The sequence below is a fragment of the Amblyomma maculatum genome, unplaced genomic scaffold (assembly GCF_055883805.1).
Source record: "Amblyomma maculatum isolate TAMU_Amacu unplaced genomic scaffold, ASM5588380v1 scaffold_22, whole genome shotgun sequence".
NCBI classification, from domain to species: domain Eukaryota; kingdom Metazoa; phylum Arthropoda; class Arachnida; order Ixodida; family Ixodidae; genus Amblyomma; species Amblyomma maculatum.
The window spans coordinates 3,432,585-3,452,151 of record NW_028146747.1 but is presented as its reverse complement, the minus strand read 5'-3'; the positions used below and the strand labels follow the sequence as shown (position 1 = coordinate 3,452,151).

At 50.7% G+C, this 19,567-nt stretch overlaps 1 protein-coding gene across 1 annotated transcript in view; it reads left to right on the top strand.

The window, feature by feature from the left end:
* Positions 1 to 19,567, top strand: part of LOC146171487 (cholecystokinin receptor type A-like) — a 387,924-nt gene that overhangs the window by 251,598 nt on the left and 116,759 nt on the right. Inside the window, exon 2 of the mRNA XM_084586523.1 lies at positions 16,707 to 16,904. Coding sequence (XP_084442649.1) covers positions 16,707 to 16,904 — 198 coding nt within the window. The remainder of the gene's footprint in view (positions 1 to 16,706; positions 16,905 to 19,567) is intronic.

The following is a 19,567-nucleotide window of genomic DNA, read 5'->3' as shown; positions in this document are numbered from 1 at the left end:
CTGCGAGAGCATGGAGTGGGCCACAATTAGCGAGCTTGTCCCCGCTTTTACGTCACCGTGCTAGTCTAGAACGTTGAGGGCATTCAGAACTCGTGCTAAGGCAGCACGGAGTAGTTAATATGTGAACCGTGTAGAGCTCGTTGGCACAAAAACCATCGATTAGCCGCTGTCAAAATTGAGACGAACCGTGTCGGAGATAAACGTGTGACGCCACAGCTATTTGTACAGCATTCATGGTGGTGTTATATCACTTCGCAGCCCATTAGGATCCATCTTCTAGTCAAAGTGCATTCTAGGTGGCGGTATGAATTCGTACCAAAAACAGATGTAGCGTGAAAAGTGCACGTGTCTAGCCAGAATGCTTTGAGGCGCTTAACCTTAGCGTTTTTCCAGTTCTTTGTCCGTGTACAACTAAGCAGCGCAGCATTTATGAGATGTTCCAACTAGCCCAGTCTCAAGCACTTCTTAACCAGAAGTTATAAAAATACTGCGCCTTCCTTTCTGTTGAATAAATTTAGAGAAAACATATGAGCATATTTGCGTCATGAAATTGTGGTCTTGAGTAGAAGGTGCTGAGACAGATAGAGCGCCTTCCTTTGCTCGAAAAGTAACTCAAAGGAAAACAAGAAGAAAAAATAAAATATCGAAAACTGGCGTTAAAGATGCTATGTTATGGCGGTGCTTGAGCGTCCCCTATTTTATTTACAGCTATGCATTGCCTCGCTGTGGTTTAATACGGTCTTCTAGCTCGTAATTGGTCGTGTATATTGGTCTTTATCGCAGACTCTGTCAGCTGATTAGAAGCAATCCCACGAAAGCTAAAACGAGAACATTTTATCGCGAAAGCATTACTTCGCTTTGTTCACAGATTTCTGTCCGCAGACTTTGTCCGCAGATTGTGTCCGCAGGCTGTGTTTGTAGGCCGTGTCCGCAGGTGGTGGTGGTGAAAACATTTTAAATTTGGAGGTTTGTTTGACGCGAAGCCTTAAAGGGACACTGCAGCACTTTTTGCAAAAATTAGGCTTTCAGCAGAAACCCACAGTTCTTCATGCTGCGAACTCGAATATCAGATTAAAATTAGGCAGAAGAAAGCAGAAATAGCCTTTTTTCATCAGAAATACGCAGTCCGCTCGACGAGGCTCACATCGGGTTGTGCTGGCGCCGGTGATTGGCGAAGACGTCACGTGACGACATTTTGAGGGCCGGGAAACTGCCGATGCGGCTCCGTCGCTGCGCTGTGTGCTGATCGCAGCTCTCTGCGGCTTTGCGAACGTCCTTATGGCATTTCCACACGAATGACCATCGGGATTTTCACCGCATGTATCCGTACCAGCTGCTTCCAAAAACGATGCGGCCCTTTCATTGTGGGCAGCGTAGGTTTGGCATGAAAACTTGCTTTGGTAAGAGTAAGGCGTTTTGAAAAGTAGTTTGTGTCATTATTAACAGAAACTATACGACCCTCAGCTAAACCTCGGCGCGCATATTCCTGGGAAGGAAGGGCAGCGAAAAATATGCCCTAGCCGTCTACTTCCGTCTCAGGCCTCCCGCTCTGCCCGAAAGGTCATGGTTGTGAAAAATGGACCAAAGGCTTGGTGTACCAAAATCCAGCTTTGAGTGCCAGTCGTGGTACCTTTTGGAAACAAAGAAGTTTATAAAAAGGTTGAAGCAGTACACAGCTGCCACCAGACAAATGAACAATAAGCGAAGCGTGGTTGCCGAGGTATGCAAGGCATATGCGAGACACTGACGGGGTCATTGGGCTGGAGACCAAGCCAAATGCGCGCAGAATGCTGCTTGAGTCATACGACATTTAGCAGACCTTTCCCTTTTATTGTACTTTCGCAATACACGTTTAGTGAATTCACAGCTGATGCACGTTGAAAGCCAAGCTGCAGCTCCTCTGCATCCATACCTTCGCGAGAAAACCATGCTCCGAAATTTGTTTTATTACAAGAGTCTCGTCGTTTTCATTCCGAACTTAATTTGTATCCTCAAACAAGACAAGGCTATATAAAATAACGAGGCAGCAAGGGGTACGAAATCACAAGGCCATATATGCTTGGACGCATGGAAGGAAACTTTGCTCTATGCGGTCCTTACCTGAATGCTCCTCTACTCAGCTGAGTGGTACACTCCTTATCTTCTAATAATGCTCCCGTAAGGGTTCCACAAACATATCATGCACCTGCTGTGCTGGAAAGGATCTCGCAGAGCCTTCACAACTTAGCTGTGACACAGCAGTGGGCTCTTCTTAATCATCTGCTAGTTCGCAACAATCATCAGCGCGTGCTGCTGATGAGTTGTACATGTTTAGCACAGCAGCCATTAGGCGGAGCTTTTTTGCGCCCCCCCCAAAAAAAAAAAACAAACAAACAAAACAAACAAAAAAAACAAGGCACGCGATACAATCATGCGCCGATGCTGTCCCATCGTACTCCATGAATGGATCGCAATCAAAGTTAAAAGCAAGGGTTCCCGTATAAATAAGACCTGAATAGTCATAAAGTAATGCAACTACGAATTAGAAGCCTTACCTCCCTTTTCTTTCTTTAGTAACAGCGGTTTACGAAATGGTGACGAAAATGCTTCGAGTAAAATGTTTTCTTTGGTCGGCTTGACTTTATCTTTCTTCTCAGCAACGCCGCATTGCGCCGCGAGCTTTTAACACAATGGTGCACACAATCGGGTGCACAGCACGTAAGCTGACATGTTTTGTATGTCCGCAACGCACGCAAGACGAGGTACAGAGCACGCCGAAAGCCCCCTCGGTTGATTGTCAATGCTTCCGGCTCCCCACAGTGACGTCGCGACGGACAGAGAAGCAAGGTTTCTCTCTCCTCTTTCCTCATCTGTAACTGTCGCGCGGGGTTAGGGAAATGTGATTCGCGCTCTTTCGGTCGGCGATTGCGCAGGTGGTTTATGCTTAATTAAAAAAATACCTTCACAGACATAATCAAAATATAATATTCTTCAAAAATCTATAGTACTGGCACATTTGAAAACCGCAGAAGTGTCCCTGTAAGGGCCTCGGCCTTACAATACTGGGTGGAGACCCTAGTCAGGGACCCCATTGGCGGTTGCCGCCACCCGCGCACGCCACGTTGAGGCCCTGAATTGGTGTGAGGCTGATTATTTGACGTCACCCAACCCGAAGTAGAGCCAAAAAAGGGCATAGGAAGGAATCGGCGCGCAATTTGAAAGTACAGAAGGCTACAATGGGCAAACAAGAAGTGAATTAAGCAGCTAGAAGCAACCAGAAGCAACCAACAGCAGCATCCGTGCTTTGACATTACTCCAATGCAGATTCTGCAGTGCTCTTTAATTTTTTATTCGTAAGACAGGCAGCGAGAAAGAAAGTAGGGTAAGGGGTGCAGCTGCGGCTCAGCAAAGCGGGATAGTTCCTTGAACAAGATGGAGCTTGGCATCACACAAGACAGTGATCACTCATCATGCCATGGCCGCTGGCATCTCAGCTATAGGTTCTCTGAGATAGGGTAAATAAGGTTATTTACAGCGCAACATTAGGCGCTGAGGATATTGTCGTCTTTTAGCAGTTATTATATTCATGCAATCTTATACGTGGTGTTTCAACCTACGGTGGAGACATCATATCTGCGCCCTGGGTCCTTGATCTTGGTATATTTGAAGGAGTTTATTGACTAAAATGCTATATACATGACATCCTCCCTTTCGAACTGCTATTGGAGTATTCAAATTGCTATCAGCCAGCCATGTCTAAAGGTGCGCGCTGAGCCGTCAGAATGACTAGACTAAAAAAATGTGAATGACTGCGGTAGTTGCATGCATTGCTCACAATTATTTAGCCTACAATCACGAGCTGAAATTTTAACGCTGATCCAAAACCAAGAAAATGTTAGGTGGAGAAATGCTAAGTTACTATTAAAAAATACGTGCGCTTCTTGGATTTACAAACAGCTTCAAAAGACGACGCAATCGTTTAAAGCGCTTAAACGTTCGTGTTGCCTTTTATTGATGCCTTTGTAAATACGCACTCCGCATGCATTCCTCAGGGCATGTTAAATGTAGCTTTCTGCGGATCGATCTCGCTTTGGGATCCAGGATTAGTGAAGGGCTTGGAATTTGGAGTTAAATATAAATAAAAAAGAGGAGGAGGAAAGGCAGGGAGGTTAACCAAAAGAAGAAATAGGTTTTCTACCCTGCACTGGGGTAGGGGGCAGTAGATATAAAAGTGATAAGCGAAGGAGCGTTACAGGGGTATGTGTAAATCCGTGAAGTCAGTATAGTAAGTAAATCACTGCCTGTCGATCAGGCCCATGGTTTTCATGAAGCACAGCAGTGCCGGGGAGGCTTTCTCTGCCGACAATGGCCGCGGCCAATGAAGCTTGACTTCTGTCAGTGGACGTCCACCTAGACGCTCCAGAGCACGGCAGAGTCACTATCTTTCCGCACAGTATATCGGGCACTCACTACGAATGTGACCTGTAGTCTCGTCGCACCCACAGTTTGCAGATGCGGGGCTATTAGTCATACCTATCACAAACGTATAAGTGTTTGTGAATGGTACACTAACCCGCAGGCGGCGCAGCAAAGTTGCTTATTGCAGCAAATCACACGATCATCCCAGGCCACATAGGAAACGTGGGCAGTTTTTTCGCCTTTTTTTGCATGTCAAGAACTATTTACAGCGATTGAGAAACGAACCAACAACTGCCTCTTGTTTGGAGTGGCTCCTCGGCGAAGCGAGCTCAGCAGAAATGCCAGGAAATGGAAGAGCGACGACACATTAATCGTCGACTAAAATCGATGTCTTTAGAGAACAGTGACATCCTAAATACGTTTATATGGCTTAAATACCAGTTATGCGATACATGTTTAGTTTTATCTATTATTATGTACGGGTAAACAAAAACACTACATAGTTTCTTCGGCAACTTCGTGCCCTTTGTGGAGTGTTAGAGGTCGGGAACAACGCCATTACGGTTAGCAGCTGTGTCGATAAGTCAACCGTGACAACTCAATTTATAAGCACGAAGTTGTAGGGGCGTTCAGTGTCATGTTCATGGGAGGGACACTATATATATATTGTAAAAAGGACAATGAACAAACAACGCTGCGGCATCGCCATCATCATCGCTTGTCTCCGGCGCCCATCTCTCTCGCGCTGAAGCTGTGCCCTGCGGCTGGTAATTCGATCCTGCTGTGCCCGAATTACTGAAAGCGCTAGACGTTCGAACCAGCTATTAAATCCACATTTCACTTGGTGGAGATCAACCTGAGGTTCCTTGTACCCATTTCGCCCTGGAACTTCGCAGCAGAACGTTGACTACCCCAATGACGGAGCCTACTTCATTGCACCTACCTCCGCCAGTCACCTGCACAGGTGCCCTTTCTCAACGGGACCCCGCTACCTTCGGTGGAAGCAGCGATGACGGCATCGACGACTGGCTGTCCACTTACGAACGGGTCAGCCGTCACATTAACTGGGACGACAATCGTAAGCTCAATAATGTAATCTTTTACTTGAGCGACGTCGCTAATATGTGGTTTCGAAACCACGAATCAGACTTTACCACCTGGGCGAATTTCAAGACAAAATTTTCTGATGTCTTTGGCCGCCCCGCCGTCCGAAAACTGTGCGCGGAACAGCGTCTTCGGTCGCGACTGCAGCTACCCGGTGAAACGTTCACCAGTTACATTGAGGACATTTTTTATTTGTGTCGCCGCGTTGACCCGACCATGACCGAGGCCGTTAAGATACGTTATGTCCTCACAGGAATTGATGACGGCACTTTCAGCATGCTCATCGCCAAAGGCCCCACTACAGTCAAGTAAATCTACGACCTCTGTCAAAGCTACGACGAACTCCGCAAGGAGCGTGTTTTGATTCGCCAGCCTCATGCATCACTCGCTGGACTAGCCGCGGAGAGGGAGTCATCTTCTCTCTGAAGACATCAAGGCTTTTGTACGTCAGGAGGTCTCGCGACAACTGTCCCTGCAGCCATATGTTAAGGAGTTGTCACCAACTGGCCTTGTTCCGGAGCTTCGCCGTGCAATCCAGCAACATGTATCTGAAGTCGTCCCTAATCCTGCTCCTCAATCAGCTCCGGTCGCACCCTCAATGCCGTTCCCCACGCCCACAATTTCATCGTCCGGCGTTGCGCCACTGAGCTACGCTACAGCATTCGCGCCGGCTCCTCCTCATGTATTGCATCGCACGTATGCCGAGGTCACTTCAAGACCACCTCCTGAGCCTGCATATGCCTATGCTTCGCCCCCTATGCGTTCGGCACCAACAGCTTTTGCTCCCCCCTTGCGTCAGACACCATGGCGCATTGTAGACAACAGGCCTATTTGCTACCACTGCGGCATCCCTGGGCACACTACATGCTACTGCCGGCGCTGAATAAATATGGTATTTGCTGCACGGCCTGCGCCACCTTATTTGGCGCCCGAGTTCCCCGTCCCATCGAGTCCTCCAACAGCACCCCATGATCCGCCGGACTTCCTGCCTCGTCGTTCGCCATCACCACGTCGCCGCTCCATTTCGCCAATGCGCCGAGGACCCGCTACTCGGCCGGAAAACTAACCGCCGCAGTTCGCGAGGCACGAACTGCACCTTCAACGATGGCAGCAGTAACATTCGCGGGATTAAGACGAGGACTTTGAAATTCTGTCGAATACGCAGTTCACGATGCACGAACTGCGTATTCGGCAGAATTTGAAAGTCCTCGTCTTAATCCCGCGAATGTTACTGCTGTCATCGCTGAAGGTGTTCATACTCTTGCGCTCGTCGACACCGGTGCCGCTGCATCAGTTATCAGCCAAAAACTCTGCCGCACCCTCCGAAAGGTGACTATGCCTCTCGAGGAACTATCGCTTCGTACCGCATCCGCTCACAGTATACAGCCGACAGCTGTCTGCACTGCTCGCGTCGTCATTGCTGCAGCCTTGTACATCATAGAATTCGTCGTTCTCCCACATGTTCTCATGATGTCATTCTTGGCTGGATTTGGATTTCCTGTCCCAGCATCATGCTATCATTGACTGCGCCAATCCTCAAGTAGAGCTCATTGAACCAAGTGATGCACCGTCTGATGCCCTGCTCGACGAGTCGTGTCCTCGTTTTGCGGCCAGACTCCTCGTAGCTCATGACACAACCATCCCACCCGTTAGCGCTGTTCTGGTTCCCCTCACTGCGTCTTTTACCACCGGCACTACAGTCCTCTTTGTGCCCTCTAACGTTGTCTGCCACCGCCGCCACTTACCGCTGCCGTTTGCCGTCTTTGACATGAACAACGGCGCTAGCACACTTCTGGTAGCCAATCCTCTTGCGTCTCCCGCTATGCTGATCGAAGGGGAGTGCCTCGGCCGCATCGAGCCCGTGGACCTTCTATTCGCCTTTGACTCCAACTCGTGTGACTTCAGATCCGCTACAGCGGGACCTTTTTGACCATTCGGTGGACAGCGCTTTAGAACCGCGTCACCGCGAGCAACTTCATTACCTTCTACACCAATTCCGCGCCTCCTTCGACATTCCGCAATCTTCCTTGGGCCGCACGACGACCGTTTCCCACCTCATCGACACTGGCGCTCACCCACCTCTCCATCAGCGGCCGTATCGTGTGTTCCCGACTGAGCGCCGTGTTATTGCCCAATAAGTCGATGACATTCTGCAACGCGGAGTAAGAGAATCCTGTAGTCCAGGGTCGTCTCCTGTGGTCCTAGTTAAGAAGGACCGCTCCATAAGATTTTGTGTTGATTATTGCCGCCTCAACAAAATTACTCGTCGTGATGTGTACCCCTTCCCACGTATCAACGATGCCCTAGACTGTTTGCAAGGCGCAGAATTCTTTTCTCTCATTTGATTTGTGCTCTGGTTATTGGCAGGTGCCCATAGCAGAGGAGCATCGCGCTAAGACCGCATTTATTACTCCAGACGGACTATACGAATTTAATGTTATGCCATTCGGACTCTGTAACGCCCCAGCCACATTTGGAAGAATGATGGACACCGTACTGCGTGGCCTGAAATGGAACATCGGTTTATGCTACCTCGATGATGTCGTCGTCTTTTCAACCGACTTCCCGACCCGCCTGACTCGACTTCGCCAGGTCTTCGCCTGCCTAACCCGCGCCGTTCTTCAACTGAACCTCAGAAAGTGCTGCTTCGGTGCGCGCCAGCTCACATTACTCGGACATGTGTGCAAAGATGGAGTTCTGCCTGGTCCTGAAAGCTGCGCGCCATTGCTGACTTTCCGAAACCGACCACATTGAAACAACTGCGAAGCTTCGGGGGCCTCTGCTCGTACTTTCGTCGTTTTGTTCGAGATTTCGCAACCATCATAGCCCTCCTTACACAGCTCTTGAAAGGCGCCCCTAACCTCTCCGCTTGGTCGCCAGCCTGCGATGATGCATTCGCGACCCTGCGCAATGTTCTGACGTCACCGCCAATCCTTCGCCATTACGACCCTACTGCACCTACAGAACTTCATACCGATGCCAGTGGTGTCGGCCTCGGCGCCGTCCTCGCCCAGCGCAAGCTTAGCTTCTCCGAATACGTTGTCGCCTACGCAAGCCGTGCTCTTACGAAGGCCGAGTCCAACTACTCCCTTACCGAAAATATGTGCTTAGCAATCGTGTGGGCTATAATGAAGGTGCGCCCTTACTTATATGGCCACTCCTTCGAGGTAGTTACAGATCACTCTTTCTGCTGGCTGGCGTCTGTCAAGGATCCGTCTGGCCGTCTCGGGTGCTGGGCTCTCAGGCTTCAGGAATACGACATCCGTGTAATGTACCGCTCTGGACGCAAGCACTCTGACGCCGACGCTCTTTCTCGGTCACCGGTCCGTTCGCCTAACTCATCATCCCCTCCTCAAGCATCCTTGTCAGCACTCACCATTGAGGATATGCCTTTCGAGCAATGACAAGATCCTTGGGTTTCTAACCTGCTAAATATCCTAGGCCCTACTTCTGCGGCTATGCATCCTCGGGCACTCCGCCGACAGGCCTCCCATTTTACCATTCGGGACGGCCTCCTCTACCGAAGGAACTACAACTCAGACGGCAGAAAATGGCTTCTTGTCATTCCGCGCCACCTCCGCTCCGAGGTTTGTGCCCACCATCACACTGACCCGCAAAGCGCTCAAGCCGGCGTCCTGAAAACCTATGATCGAGTTCGCCAGAGGTATTACTGGCGGGGAATGTACAATTTCGTACGTCGTTACATTGGCTCTTGTACCGCCTGTCAACAACGCAAGATTTCTCGCCACCCCGCTGGCCCTCTCCAGCCTTTACTGTGTCCAGCTCGCCCGTTTGTTGGCGTAGGAATCGACCTTTATGGTCCGCTACCATGCAGTGCCGCCGGTAATCGATGGGTCATCGTCGCCGTCGACCACTTGACCCGCTACGCGGAGACTGCTGCACTTCCCGCGGCGACAGCCCGAGAGGTAGCTCATTTTCTTCTGCACCACTTCATTCTTCGACACGGCGCCCCTCGCGAGCTACTCAGTGATAGAGGTCGTGTCTTCTTTCCGAAGTAGTCCAAGAGCTCCTCTCGTCTTGCAAATCACTACATCGGGCTACAACCGTGTATCACCCGGAAACCAACGGCCTCACGGAGCGTTCCAACCGTACGCTTGGGGACATGCTCGCAATGTATGTTACATCTGAATCTGGGAGCTCCAACTGGGACCAGGTACTGCCATTCGTAACGTTCGCGTACAACACTGCCACCCAAGCAACACCTGGTGTTTCGCCCTGCTTTCTCTTATACGGCCGTGAACCATCTTGTACTCTGGACACAATTTTGCCATACCATCCAGATGCATCTGACTACAGTGCTTCGACCGATATTGTACAGAAGGCCGAGGAATGCCGTCAGTTAGCTCGCACGTTTACCTCCAACACTCAAGGCTATCGCAAAGACCAGCATGATAGCGATACCCCTGCTCCAACGTTCCTGGCCGACAGCTTAGTTTGGCTATGCGTTTCTGCCACCAGCAAACTAGAAACGAAATACCACGGACCTTATCGCGCCTTGGAACGCACATCCCCTGTTAACTACATCATCGAGCCAGTCACCCCTTTTTCCGACCACCGCCGCCGCGGCCGTGAGGTTGTTCATGTTAGCCGCCTCAAGCCGTATTACAACCCTCTGGTCGTCTCTTCTCCCTGAGTCGCCAGGATGGTGACTTCTTCACGCGGGGGAAATGTAAAGAAGACAAAGAACGGAAAACGCTGCGGCATCGCCATCATCATCGCTTGTCTCCGGCGGCCATCTCGCTCGCGCTGAAGCTGTGCCCTGCGGCTGGTAATTCGATCCTGCTGTGCCCGAATTACTGCCAGCGCTAGACGTTCGAACCAGCTATGAAATCCACATCTCAATATATATATATATATATATATATATATATATATATATATATATATATATATATATATATATATATATATATATATATATATATATATATATATATTGTTACACCCTTAGCGTCGCGACCGAGACGTCCTAGTCGGTTCAGTACGCTGGGTACACACGGCTAGCGGGGACGACACAAGTGCCACAAGACAAAGGTCGAACGGGCGCGCTCACTACTTCTTCCTCTTCCTCCTTTCTTCCTCCGTGCTCTGTTTTAGAAGAAGTCCGTAACACTTCCCCCGTCGCAGGCGAAGCCCTCCGGGCGAGTTAATCGTCAGCACGAGGATGACAGGGTTTCAGACGCGCGACGTGGGTAAGCTCAGTTCGTGAAGAACGTCGGCCACTTTTGGTAAGGCGCGCAATCCGATAGGTGAGGTCACTAATTGCCTCGAGGATAACATAGGGACCGATATAATGCGCGAGCAGTTTCTGACTTAAGCCACGCTTCCTTAGTGGACGCCAAAGCCAGACCATATCTCCAGGGAGGTAGGTGACGTGGCGATGGTGGTCGTCGTAGCGGGATTTCGAGCGCTTTTGTGAGGCGAGAGTTCTTAGGCGGGCTATCCGGCGGGCTTCTTCAGCCCGGCACAGGATCTCAGCAATCTCAGGTTCGTCATCTGTGGAGAACGGGAGCATGGTGTCAAGGATGTGTCGAGGAGACCGGGCATAGAGGAGAAAGAATGGACTGTAACTTGTTGTTTCCTGTTGGGCGGTGTTGTATGCGTATGTTATAAATGGTAGCACAGTGTCCCAGTCCTTGTGGTCGGCGGCGACGTACATTGAAAGCATGTTGGTGAGTGTCCGGTTGGTTCGCTCGGTCAACCCATTTGTTTGCGGATGATACGGGGTAGCATGTCGGAAATGCGTTTGGCACAAACGAAGGAGTTCTTCGACAACATCAGCGGTGAACTGACGCCCTCGGTCGCTGATCAACACTCGGGGAGGCCCATGGCGCAGTATAACAAAGTGCAGCAGGAAGAGGGAGACTTGGTGTGCAGTAGCCGATGGAAGGGCTGCCGTCTCACAGTAACGAGTGTGGTAATCAGTGCAGATGACGATCCAGCGGTTGCAGGAATGAGACTTGGGAAAGGGTCCCAAGAGGTCTACCCCGACTTTCTCAAAAGGGGATCTTGGAGGCGTCACTGGATGAAGAAGACCAGGAAGAGTGCCGGCGGGGCGTTTGTGACTCGCACATTGAGCACAGCTAGCCACATACTTCTCAGTGGTTTCACGCATCCGGGGCCAGTAGAAACGTTCTTGGATGCGATAGAGTGTCCGCGCAGATCCCAGGTGTCCAGAAGTGGGGTCGTCGTGCATAACGCGCAAAACAGAGGAGCGTAGGCTGGCGGGCACCACCAGAAGGTAGCGGAGACCAGTGGGAGAATAGTCCTTCTTGTACAAAAGACCACTCCGTATACAATAGAGACTGGAAGCTGTAGGGTCCCTTGCAGCGGTAAAGAATGGTTGGAGATTCTCATCTTTCCTCTGCTCAGTGCGGAACGTACTGGTATCGGGGAATGGAGGCAGAACCGCAGCGATGTAATGATCAAAATTGTCGGCGTCACATTCCGTTGTGGGAAGCGGTAAACGTGAGAGACAGTCCGCGTCAGCGTGCCGGCGTCCACTCTTGTACGAAACTGTATAATCAAACTCTTGTAAACGAATTGCCCACCGTGCAAGACGGCCAGATGGGTCACGGAGGTTTATCAGCCAGCACAGGCAATGATGATCAGTGACCACTGTGAAGGGCCGCCCGTATAGATAACAGCGAAACCGCTGAACGGCGAAAACTACCGCGAGGCATTCTTGCTCAGTAATTGTGTAATTGCGTTCAGGTTTGCTTAAGGAACGACTGGCATAAGCAATAACATGTTCCTTGTCACCGTAACGCTGAATCAGCACAGCACCAATGCCAACACCACTGGCGTCCGTGTGCAGTTCCGTTGGAGCAGAAGGGTTGAAATGCCGGAGAATCGGATGTGACGTTAGCAAAAACTTGAGCTGGCAAAAAGAAGAGTCACACTCTGATGTCCACTCGAAGGGAGCGTCTTTGTGGAGAAGGCACGTAAGCGGGTTAGCAATGTCAGCAAAACGGGGAATGAAACAGCGGAAATATGAGCACAGTCCTAGGAAACTTCGGAGTTCCTTCACGTTCTGAGCTGTTGGAAACGATGCAACGGCAGCGGTCTTTTGAGGGTCAGGTCTGACGCCTTCACGATCGACGAGGTGTCCTAGTACCAAAATCTGACGCTCACCGAAGCGACACTTCTTCGAATTAAGTACTAGACCGGCGTTTTTGAAGCAGTCAAGCACGATAGCGAGGCGTTCGTTGTGCTCCTCGAATGTCCGGCCAAAAATGACGACATCATCGAGGTAGCACATACATATTTGCCATTTTAGTCCCCGTAGGATAGCGTCCATAAATCTCTCGAAAGTTGCAGGAGCATTGCAGAGCCCGAAAGGCATTACATTAAATTCAAACAGGCCATCGGGTGTGATAAATGCCGTTTTTTCCTTGTCGTCAGGGTGCATAGGGATCTGCCAATATCCCGATCGTAGATCGACGGATGAAAAATATGATGCTGAGAACAGACAATCTATGGCGTCATCGATCCGCGGAAGGGGATACACATCCTTCTTTGTTGCAGCATTCAGACGGCGATAGTCGACGCAAAAGCGCCATGTACCATCTTTCTTCTTCACCAGAATTACAGGGGCGGCCCAGGGACTGCATGACTCTTGAATAACACCCTTTTCCAGCATATCCCGAACCTGCTCACTGATGACCTGGCGTTCTGTTGGTGACACTCTGTACGGCTTCTGTCGAATTGGGTGTGAGTAGCCTGTGTCAATGCGATGCCGGGTACGTGTCACGGGAATGCACCGTGAGCCGCTAGGCTCGGAAAAATCAAATATGGAAGAATACTTCACCAGTAAGGCCTCCAAAGCATCACGCTGGTCCCTGGTTAGAGAGCGGCTGATCATCCGATGTAGTTGCGAGTCAGGGGCTGGAGCGGCAGCACTTTCGCCAGGTGCATCAGTAACCAAAGCCACCGACGGGGCGTCGTCTTGGCTACAGGTCGCAATCTTCATATTCACAGGCAAAACTACTGGTTGCGAAGAACAATTAATGGCCCACAGCCGTGAGCAGCCCTTGACCACCGACAGTAGGCAATGAGGAACCAGAATGTATTTCTTTGCACAGTTAGAATGAAGCGGTGCCACTGTAGCGTCGAAGGTGTCGGAAGCACGGCTGGGGCACAAAACTGGGATGCACACCATAGACAAGGCTGGCACATTGGTATCCTGTGTTACACAGAACACATCCTCACGAACGTGTGGCTTCTCTAAGAGTCCAGAAGGAAGGGAACCATCGACGCAGAGTTCCCCAGAGCGGCCGTCGACCGTAGCGCCACACATTCTCAAAAAGTCAATACCTAGAATTATGTCATGCGTACATCGCGAAAGCACTGCAAACTCCGCTGCGAATACCGTTCCACCCAGGGACACTGAAGCACTACACATTCCTAGGGGACACAACACTTCACCACCCGCGCCATGAAAATTCACATTTCTGTCCCAAACAAACATAACTTTGCGTCCTAACCGCTTCTTAAACGATAAACTCATTATTGAAATGGTTGCCCCAGTATCCACTAAAGCCATTGTCGCCACACCATCCACAAGCACATAGACCGTGTTCTTTAACATAACAACAGATGGAGGAATTTCTTGAGGCAGCGCACAGTCTCCAGCGGCCGCGCTGACTAGTTTTCCGGCAAAGGCGATGCCGACCGCCGTCGTGGTCGTGGTGACGGAAAGCGGCGCGCAGAAGAGGCAGGTGGTGGTGAGACACTTCGTTCGGAAGCAGGAGAGTGGTTGCGCGGTCCATTGGTCTGGGGATATTCATACGAAGATGGGGGCCATTGCCAATTAGAGTCGTAGAAACGGTTACGTGGCGGAGCATTTTGGACGGGCCGATCGTAACGGGTGAGTGGGCGGCTGCGGCAGTATCGAGCTATGTGCCCCTCAATGCCGCAGCGTCGGCACACGGGGGCTGTGCGACGAAAAACTTGTCCCATGGAGGGCTCCGAGGAGACAGGGTGCATTGGGTAGCGAAACTCATCTTCAGGTCTTCGGGTTGGACGCCGGAAATAGCGAGCAGGTGGTGGTTGAGGATGGTACTCATAGTGCTGATCATAGTGCGACAAGAAGTTAGTCGGGCGCGAGTCGTAGCGAGGCGGGTGACCAGGCTGTCGAACCTTGGCGTCGGGCTGTTGGAGTAAACGTCCGCGTGTGCCGTATTGATAGAATTCACAGCGGGCATCGAAGGGAGCAAGGAGGTAGGCCCTTGAGAGTCGACAACGTCAGTGGGCAAAGATGATGGAGACCGTACAGGGGGCTCAAACCGCTGCAGTTCCTCGCGAACTATTTGCCGGATCGTCGACGACAAGTCCATGAAGTTGTCTTCAATGCTCGCCACAGATGGAACGTTGGCGAGCCGCCCAAATTTTGGCGTTATGCGACGAGTCTTCAATGTCTCGAATGTGCGAACATGCCGAATTACATCACAGACGGCGTTCAGGTCATCTTTGGCAATTAGAAAATTATAAACATCATCTGCGATGCCCTTTAGAAGATGTCCTAATTTATCTTCCTCGGTCATATTAGCGCTTGCTGTTTTGCATAGTTTCAGGACCTCCTCTATGTAAGTTGTACACGTTTCTCCAGGTAGCTGAGCTCTGTGCGTAAGCGTGTGTTCAGCTCGCTTCCTTCGTGCAAGACAGTCGCCGAAGCACTGCCGCAATTCAGTAACGAAACGGTCCCAGGTGGTAAGAGAGTCTTCGTGGTTTTCGAACCAAACAAGAGCGGTATGGGTCAGGAAGAAAACCACGTTTGCGAGCTTAGCGGCGGCGTCCCATCGATTGTAGCGGCTCACCCGTTGGTAGTGGGTCAACCACTCGTCAACGTCCTCGCCTGCCGCTCCCGCGAAAGTACGGGGCTCCCGATAGTGATGCGAACTGTTCGCTGCGCCCGCAGGCCGGTCTTCAGCCTGGATCACCGCGTCACCACGGGCTGCTTGCGGGTCATTGGCCGATTGCATGGCGCTGGTTTGCGGTTCGAGGCCCGCAAGGCGACGACTTCGGCGAGGCTCCAGTTGTGTCGGTTCTGTCTATAGCGCCAGGGATCGGTACCCGGCTTCTCCACCACAATGTTACACCCTTAGCGTCGCGACCGAGACGTCCTAGTCGGTTCAGTACGCTGGGTACACACGGCTAGCGGGGACGACACAAGTGCCACAAGACAAAGGTCGAACGGGCGCGCTCACTACTTCTTCCTCTTCCTCCTTTCTTCCTCCGTGCTCTGTTTTAGAAGAAGTCCGTAACAATATATATATATTTATATACGGAAAATACTGAAAGAGAGAGAGAGAAAAAAAGATTGGAACCTAGAAATACAGAGATTTTGGAGTCTGCTTTCGCAACAAAGAACACAAAAGCACAAAAATAATCGCAATTTGCGTATTCTTGCGATCGATATTTGCGTATTCTAGGATTGACCTCGCATTCAGAAGCTTAGGTTCGGAGTTATAAAAGCGTGAGACATGGTTACGAAAAAGAAGATTGTTCATTGTTTCTTGAGTTATGTTTTGCACGTGTGTCTTCGATCCAAGTTCTTTTGAGATGAAGACGCCTATGTACTGCTTTTCTGTTCGGTTTACAGAATGCCATTTTCAGTATTACAAGGGAAGTTTAGCTGTGAGTTTTCTTCATCGACATAGCAACTGTTTTTTTCTAAGTTAATGACCATTTGGTAGCTATTACTCCACTAAGTGATATTTAAGGTTTCTCCATTTATCACTTTTTATTTGATAAAACCCGACATTTCGGAGCCGTCTAGGCTTCTTCAAAGGTGCATGACGTGGCGGTCGGTGCAGCTATAGGTTACAGCTGCACCAAGCTCCGCGTCATGTATCGTTGGAGAAGAAGCAAAGCCGACTCCGAAGCGTCGTGTATTGTAAAATAAAAAAAGTGATGGATGTAAAATTTCAAGTTTCACTTAGCCGCCAGAGGTAAATCTGTCGAAATGTATAGCGTTCTATTACATCACTCTACGACATTGTTAATGGCCAAGTTTAGCCTTGCTTGATCTTCTGGTTTATTTATTCGCTGATAGAGCACGCAATAATTTACGAACGTACGTATGCTTGCATCCACATGGTTTGCTTTGGACAAAACATTACTGTACTAACGACTGTTACGTGGCGTCGAATCACACGACCTCCTCTTTTTTACTCTTGCAGCTGTCTCGGTGTCCGTGTCGGCCTGGACGCTGGTGTCAATATCGCTGGAGCGGTTCTTCGCCATCGTGCGGCCACTCGAGTCCCGGCGCTGGCAAACCCGGTCGCACGCCTACAAGGTGATCCTGCTCGTCTGGCTGTGTTCCATGGCTACCATGCTGCCCATTGCATTCCTCTCGCAGCTCGTACCGCTGCGTGGAGGTGAGTGCCATCGCGGCAAGGCAGGGATCTGTGTGGATAACAAAAATGTATATATATATATATATATATATATATATATATATATTGTAGTGTGGTAATCTTCGTCATCATAACCACTGGCAGGCATCGCGCGCTGGCGCACTCGAGGACGAAGAAGTTGGTCGCTATCTGTGTGATTCGCTACGTCTGACACTCCGCTGCGAGTTCAGTCTGAGCGGCTGGGTCGTCTGTGTCGACTGAATAAACACACCCCTATAATTGGTACAGGTGCTGCGGGGTACGTTCCCATCCACCCTGGAAATAAGAAGCCGCACATTGCCGGAGGAGACCACCTTAACATCGGTGCCCATCCCAACCACGGTCCTGTGTTCTGGCGTTCAGCGTGATCCATGCCTCTTCAGTGGCACGGCTGACCAAGAGGTCGACGATTGATTGTCGGCGTTTGAGCGTGTCAATAGTTACAATAGATGGGACCACACTATCAAGCTAAGTAACGTAAATATTTCTGACCGACATGGCGAATTTCTGGTTTCGCAACCATGGGGCAGACCTGCCATCTTGGTCTGTATTTAAGAAGACTTTTGCGGACGTTTTCGGCCGTCCTGCAGTTCGCAAGCTCCGAGCAGAACAACGCTTGCGCGAGCGCGCTGAGCATGCCGAAGGGTCATTCACCAGTTATATAGAATACATCGTTGATCTGTGCAAACGTGCGAACGCACTAATGTCCGAAGCGGCTAAAATCGGAAACATCCGGAGAGGCATCTCTGAGGACGCGCGTCAGGTGCTCTGGGTGAAAAATCCTGCCACCGTCAGTGATGTGATTAAACTTTGCAAGAGCTACGACGAGCTTCGTAAGCAGCGTGCTTCTACCCGGCGGTTCGGTGTTAGAGACGACACCATCTCTGCACTAGCACTGGCCGGTTCTACTTCATCAGAGGACAGCTTTTTGATTCAACAAATAAAAGCCTTCGTTCGAGGAGAGGCCGCCCGCCAGCTATCCTTCTTCCCTCAATTACCAGATACTGGCCGCCTTGTTCCTGACATGGCTCCATCATTGGCCCCCACAATACGGCATGCCGTGCAGGACCACATCGCCGATGTCCTCCCGCCCAGACCCGTGCTCCCGCCCAGCCCTGTGCAGGCGCAAGTAACGGCACCGCTCCCGTACGCCCAAGTTGCGGCCAGGCCGCTAATGCCAACCGCATCTGTTTCCTTCCAGGCCGCCCCTTCCAACCATCCCTCGCCTTTGCCTGGGTCTGCATTCCATGTCCCTATTCCAAGGGTACGCCAACGCCCTACGGACCCTTGGCGTACCGCGGACAACCGACCAATCTGTTGCTCTTGCGGGCTGCCGGGCCATCTTGCACTCCTTTGCCGCCTGCTCGGCCTGACCTCTGGAAATACTTGCACGATACCGACCTCCCCTCGCCGAGAACTCCATCCGGGGCCGACTTTGTATCTCGCGAATATCAAACCTATGCTACTCGCCTATCATCTTCTCCTTGTCGCCGTTCACCTTCCCCGCTTCGCCGACGTTCTACTGGCGCTGTTGAGGGAAACTAACAGTCGCAGTTCCCAGGGCAAGAACTGCGCTTGGTTCGAACTCTTCAAGTCGACCGTGTGCTCCAGCTAACGTAATACAAGCGTTTATCGACGGCGTCGCAATACTCGCTCTTGTTGACATGGACGCTTCTGCATCCGTCATCATTGGAGCTGTTTGCCGTCTTCTTCGCAAGGTGACCACCGTGCTGTCCGACCTTTCGCTTCGCACCTCGTCATCACAGCGCATTCATCCCTCAGAGGCATGCACGACCTGTGTTCTCATCGAAGACGTCTTATATATCATCGAGTTTATTGTACTGTCTATATGCTCACACGACATCATCCTGGGCTACGATTTCCTTTCCAGCCATCGCGCCTTTATTGACAGTGCCCGCGCGGAAGTTGCCTTTTTTCGTTTTTGTGATGCCGTCATGTATGACGTCCCTCCCCGGTTTGCAAAACTCCTTGTCGCCAATGACACAGACATTCCTCCATTTTCCGCTGCCCTCGTTCCACTCTCCTGTGAAAGCGTTAATACCACGACTGTCTTCTTCACACCTTCCGATGCCGTTTCACGCCACCCCTGCCTCCTGCTTCCATTTGCTGTTCTCAAGTTTGAAGGTGGCGTTAGTGCAATGTACGTCTCGACTCCATTTTCGTGCCCGTCCGTCCTGCTACGCGGCGTCTCGGTCGTATTGAAGAACTTGATCCTGCGCTTGTAAATACTCTTCCTGCCACATCTACTTCATTAGACGTTAATGTTCTCAGCTCTTGCGATATAGCGACCGCTTCGACATCACCCGATGTGTTTCAACAACCTATTGACGCATATCTTCCAATCGCGCAAAGCGATCTACTCGCTGCCCTCCTACAGAGCTTCACTTCTGCCTTCGACCTTCCTCACAGTGTTCTAGATCGCACGTCTGTCGTTACGCACACAATCAAAACTGGTACAAACGCACCTCTGCGGCAGTGTCCTTATCGCGTGTCGACCTGTGAGCGCCACGTCTTTGCTGCTGACGTGGACGACATGCTTCGCCGGGGCGTCATACAGCCATCTAACAGTCCATGGGCGTCTCCGGTTGTTTTGGTCACTAAGAAAGATTGTTCCATTCGATTTT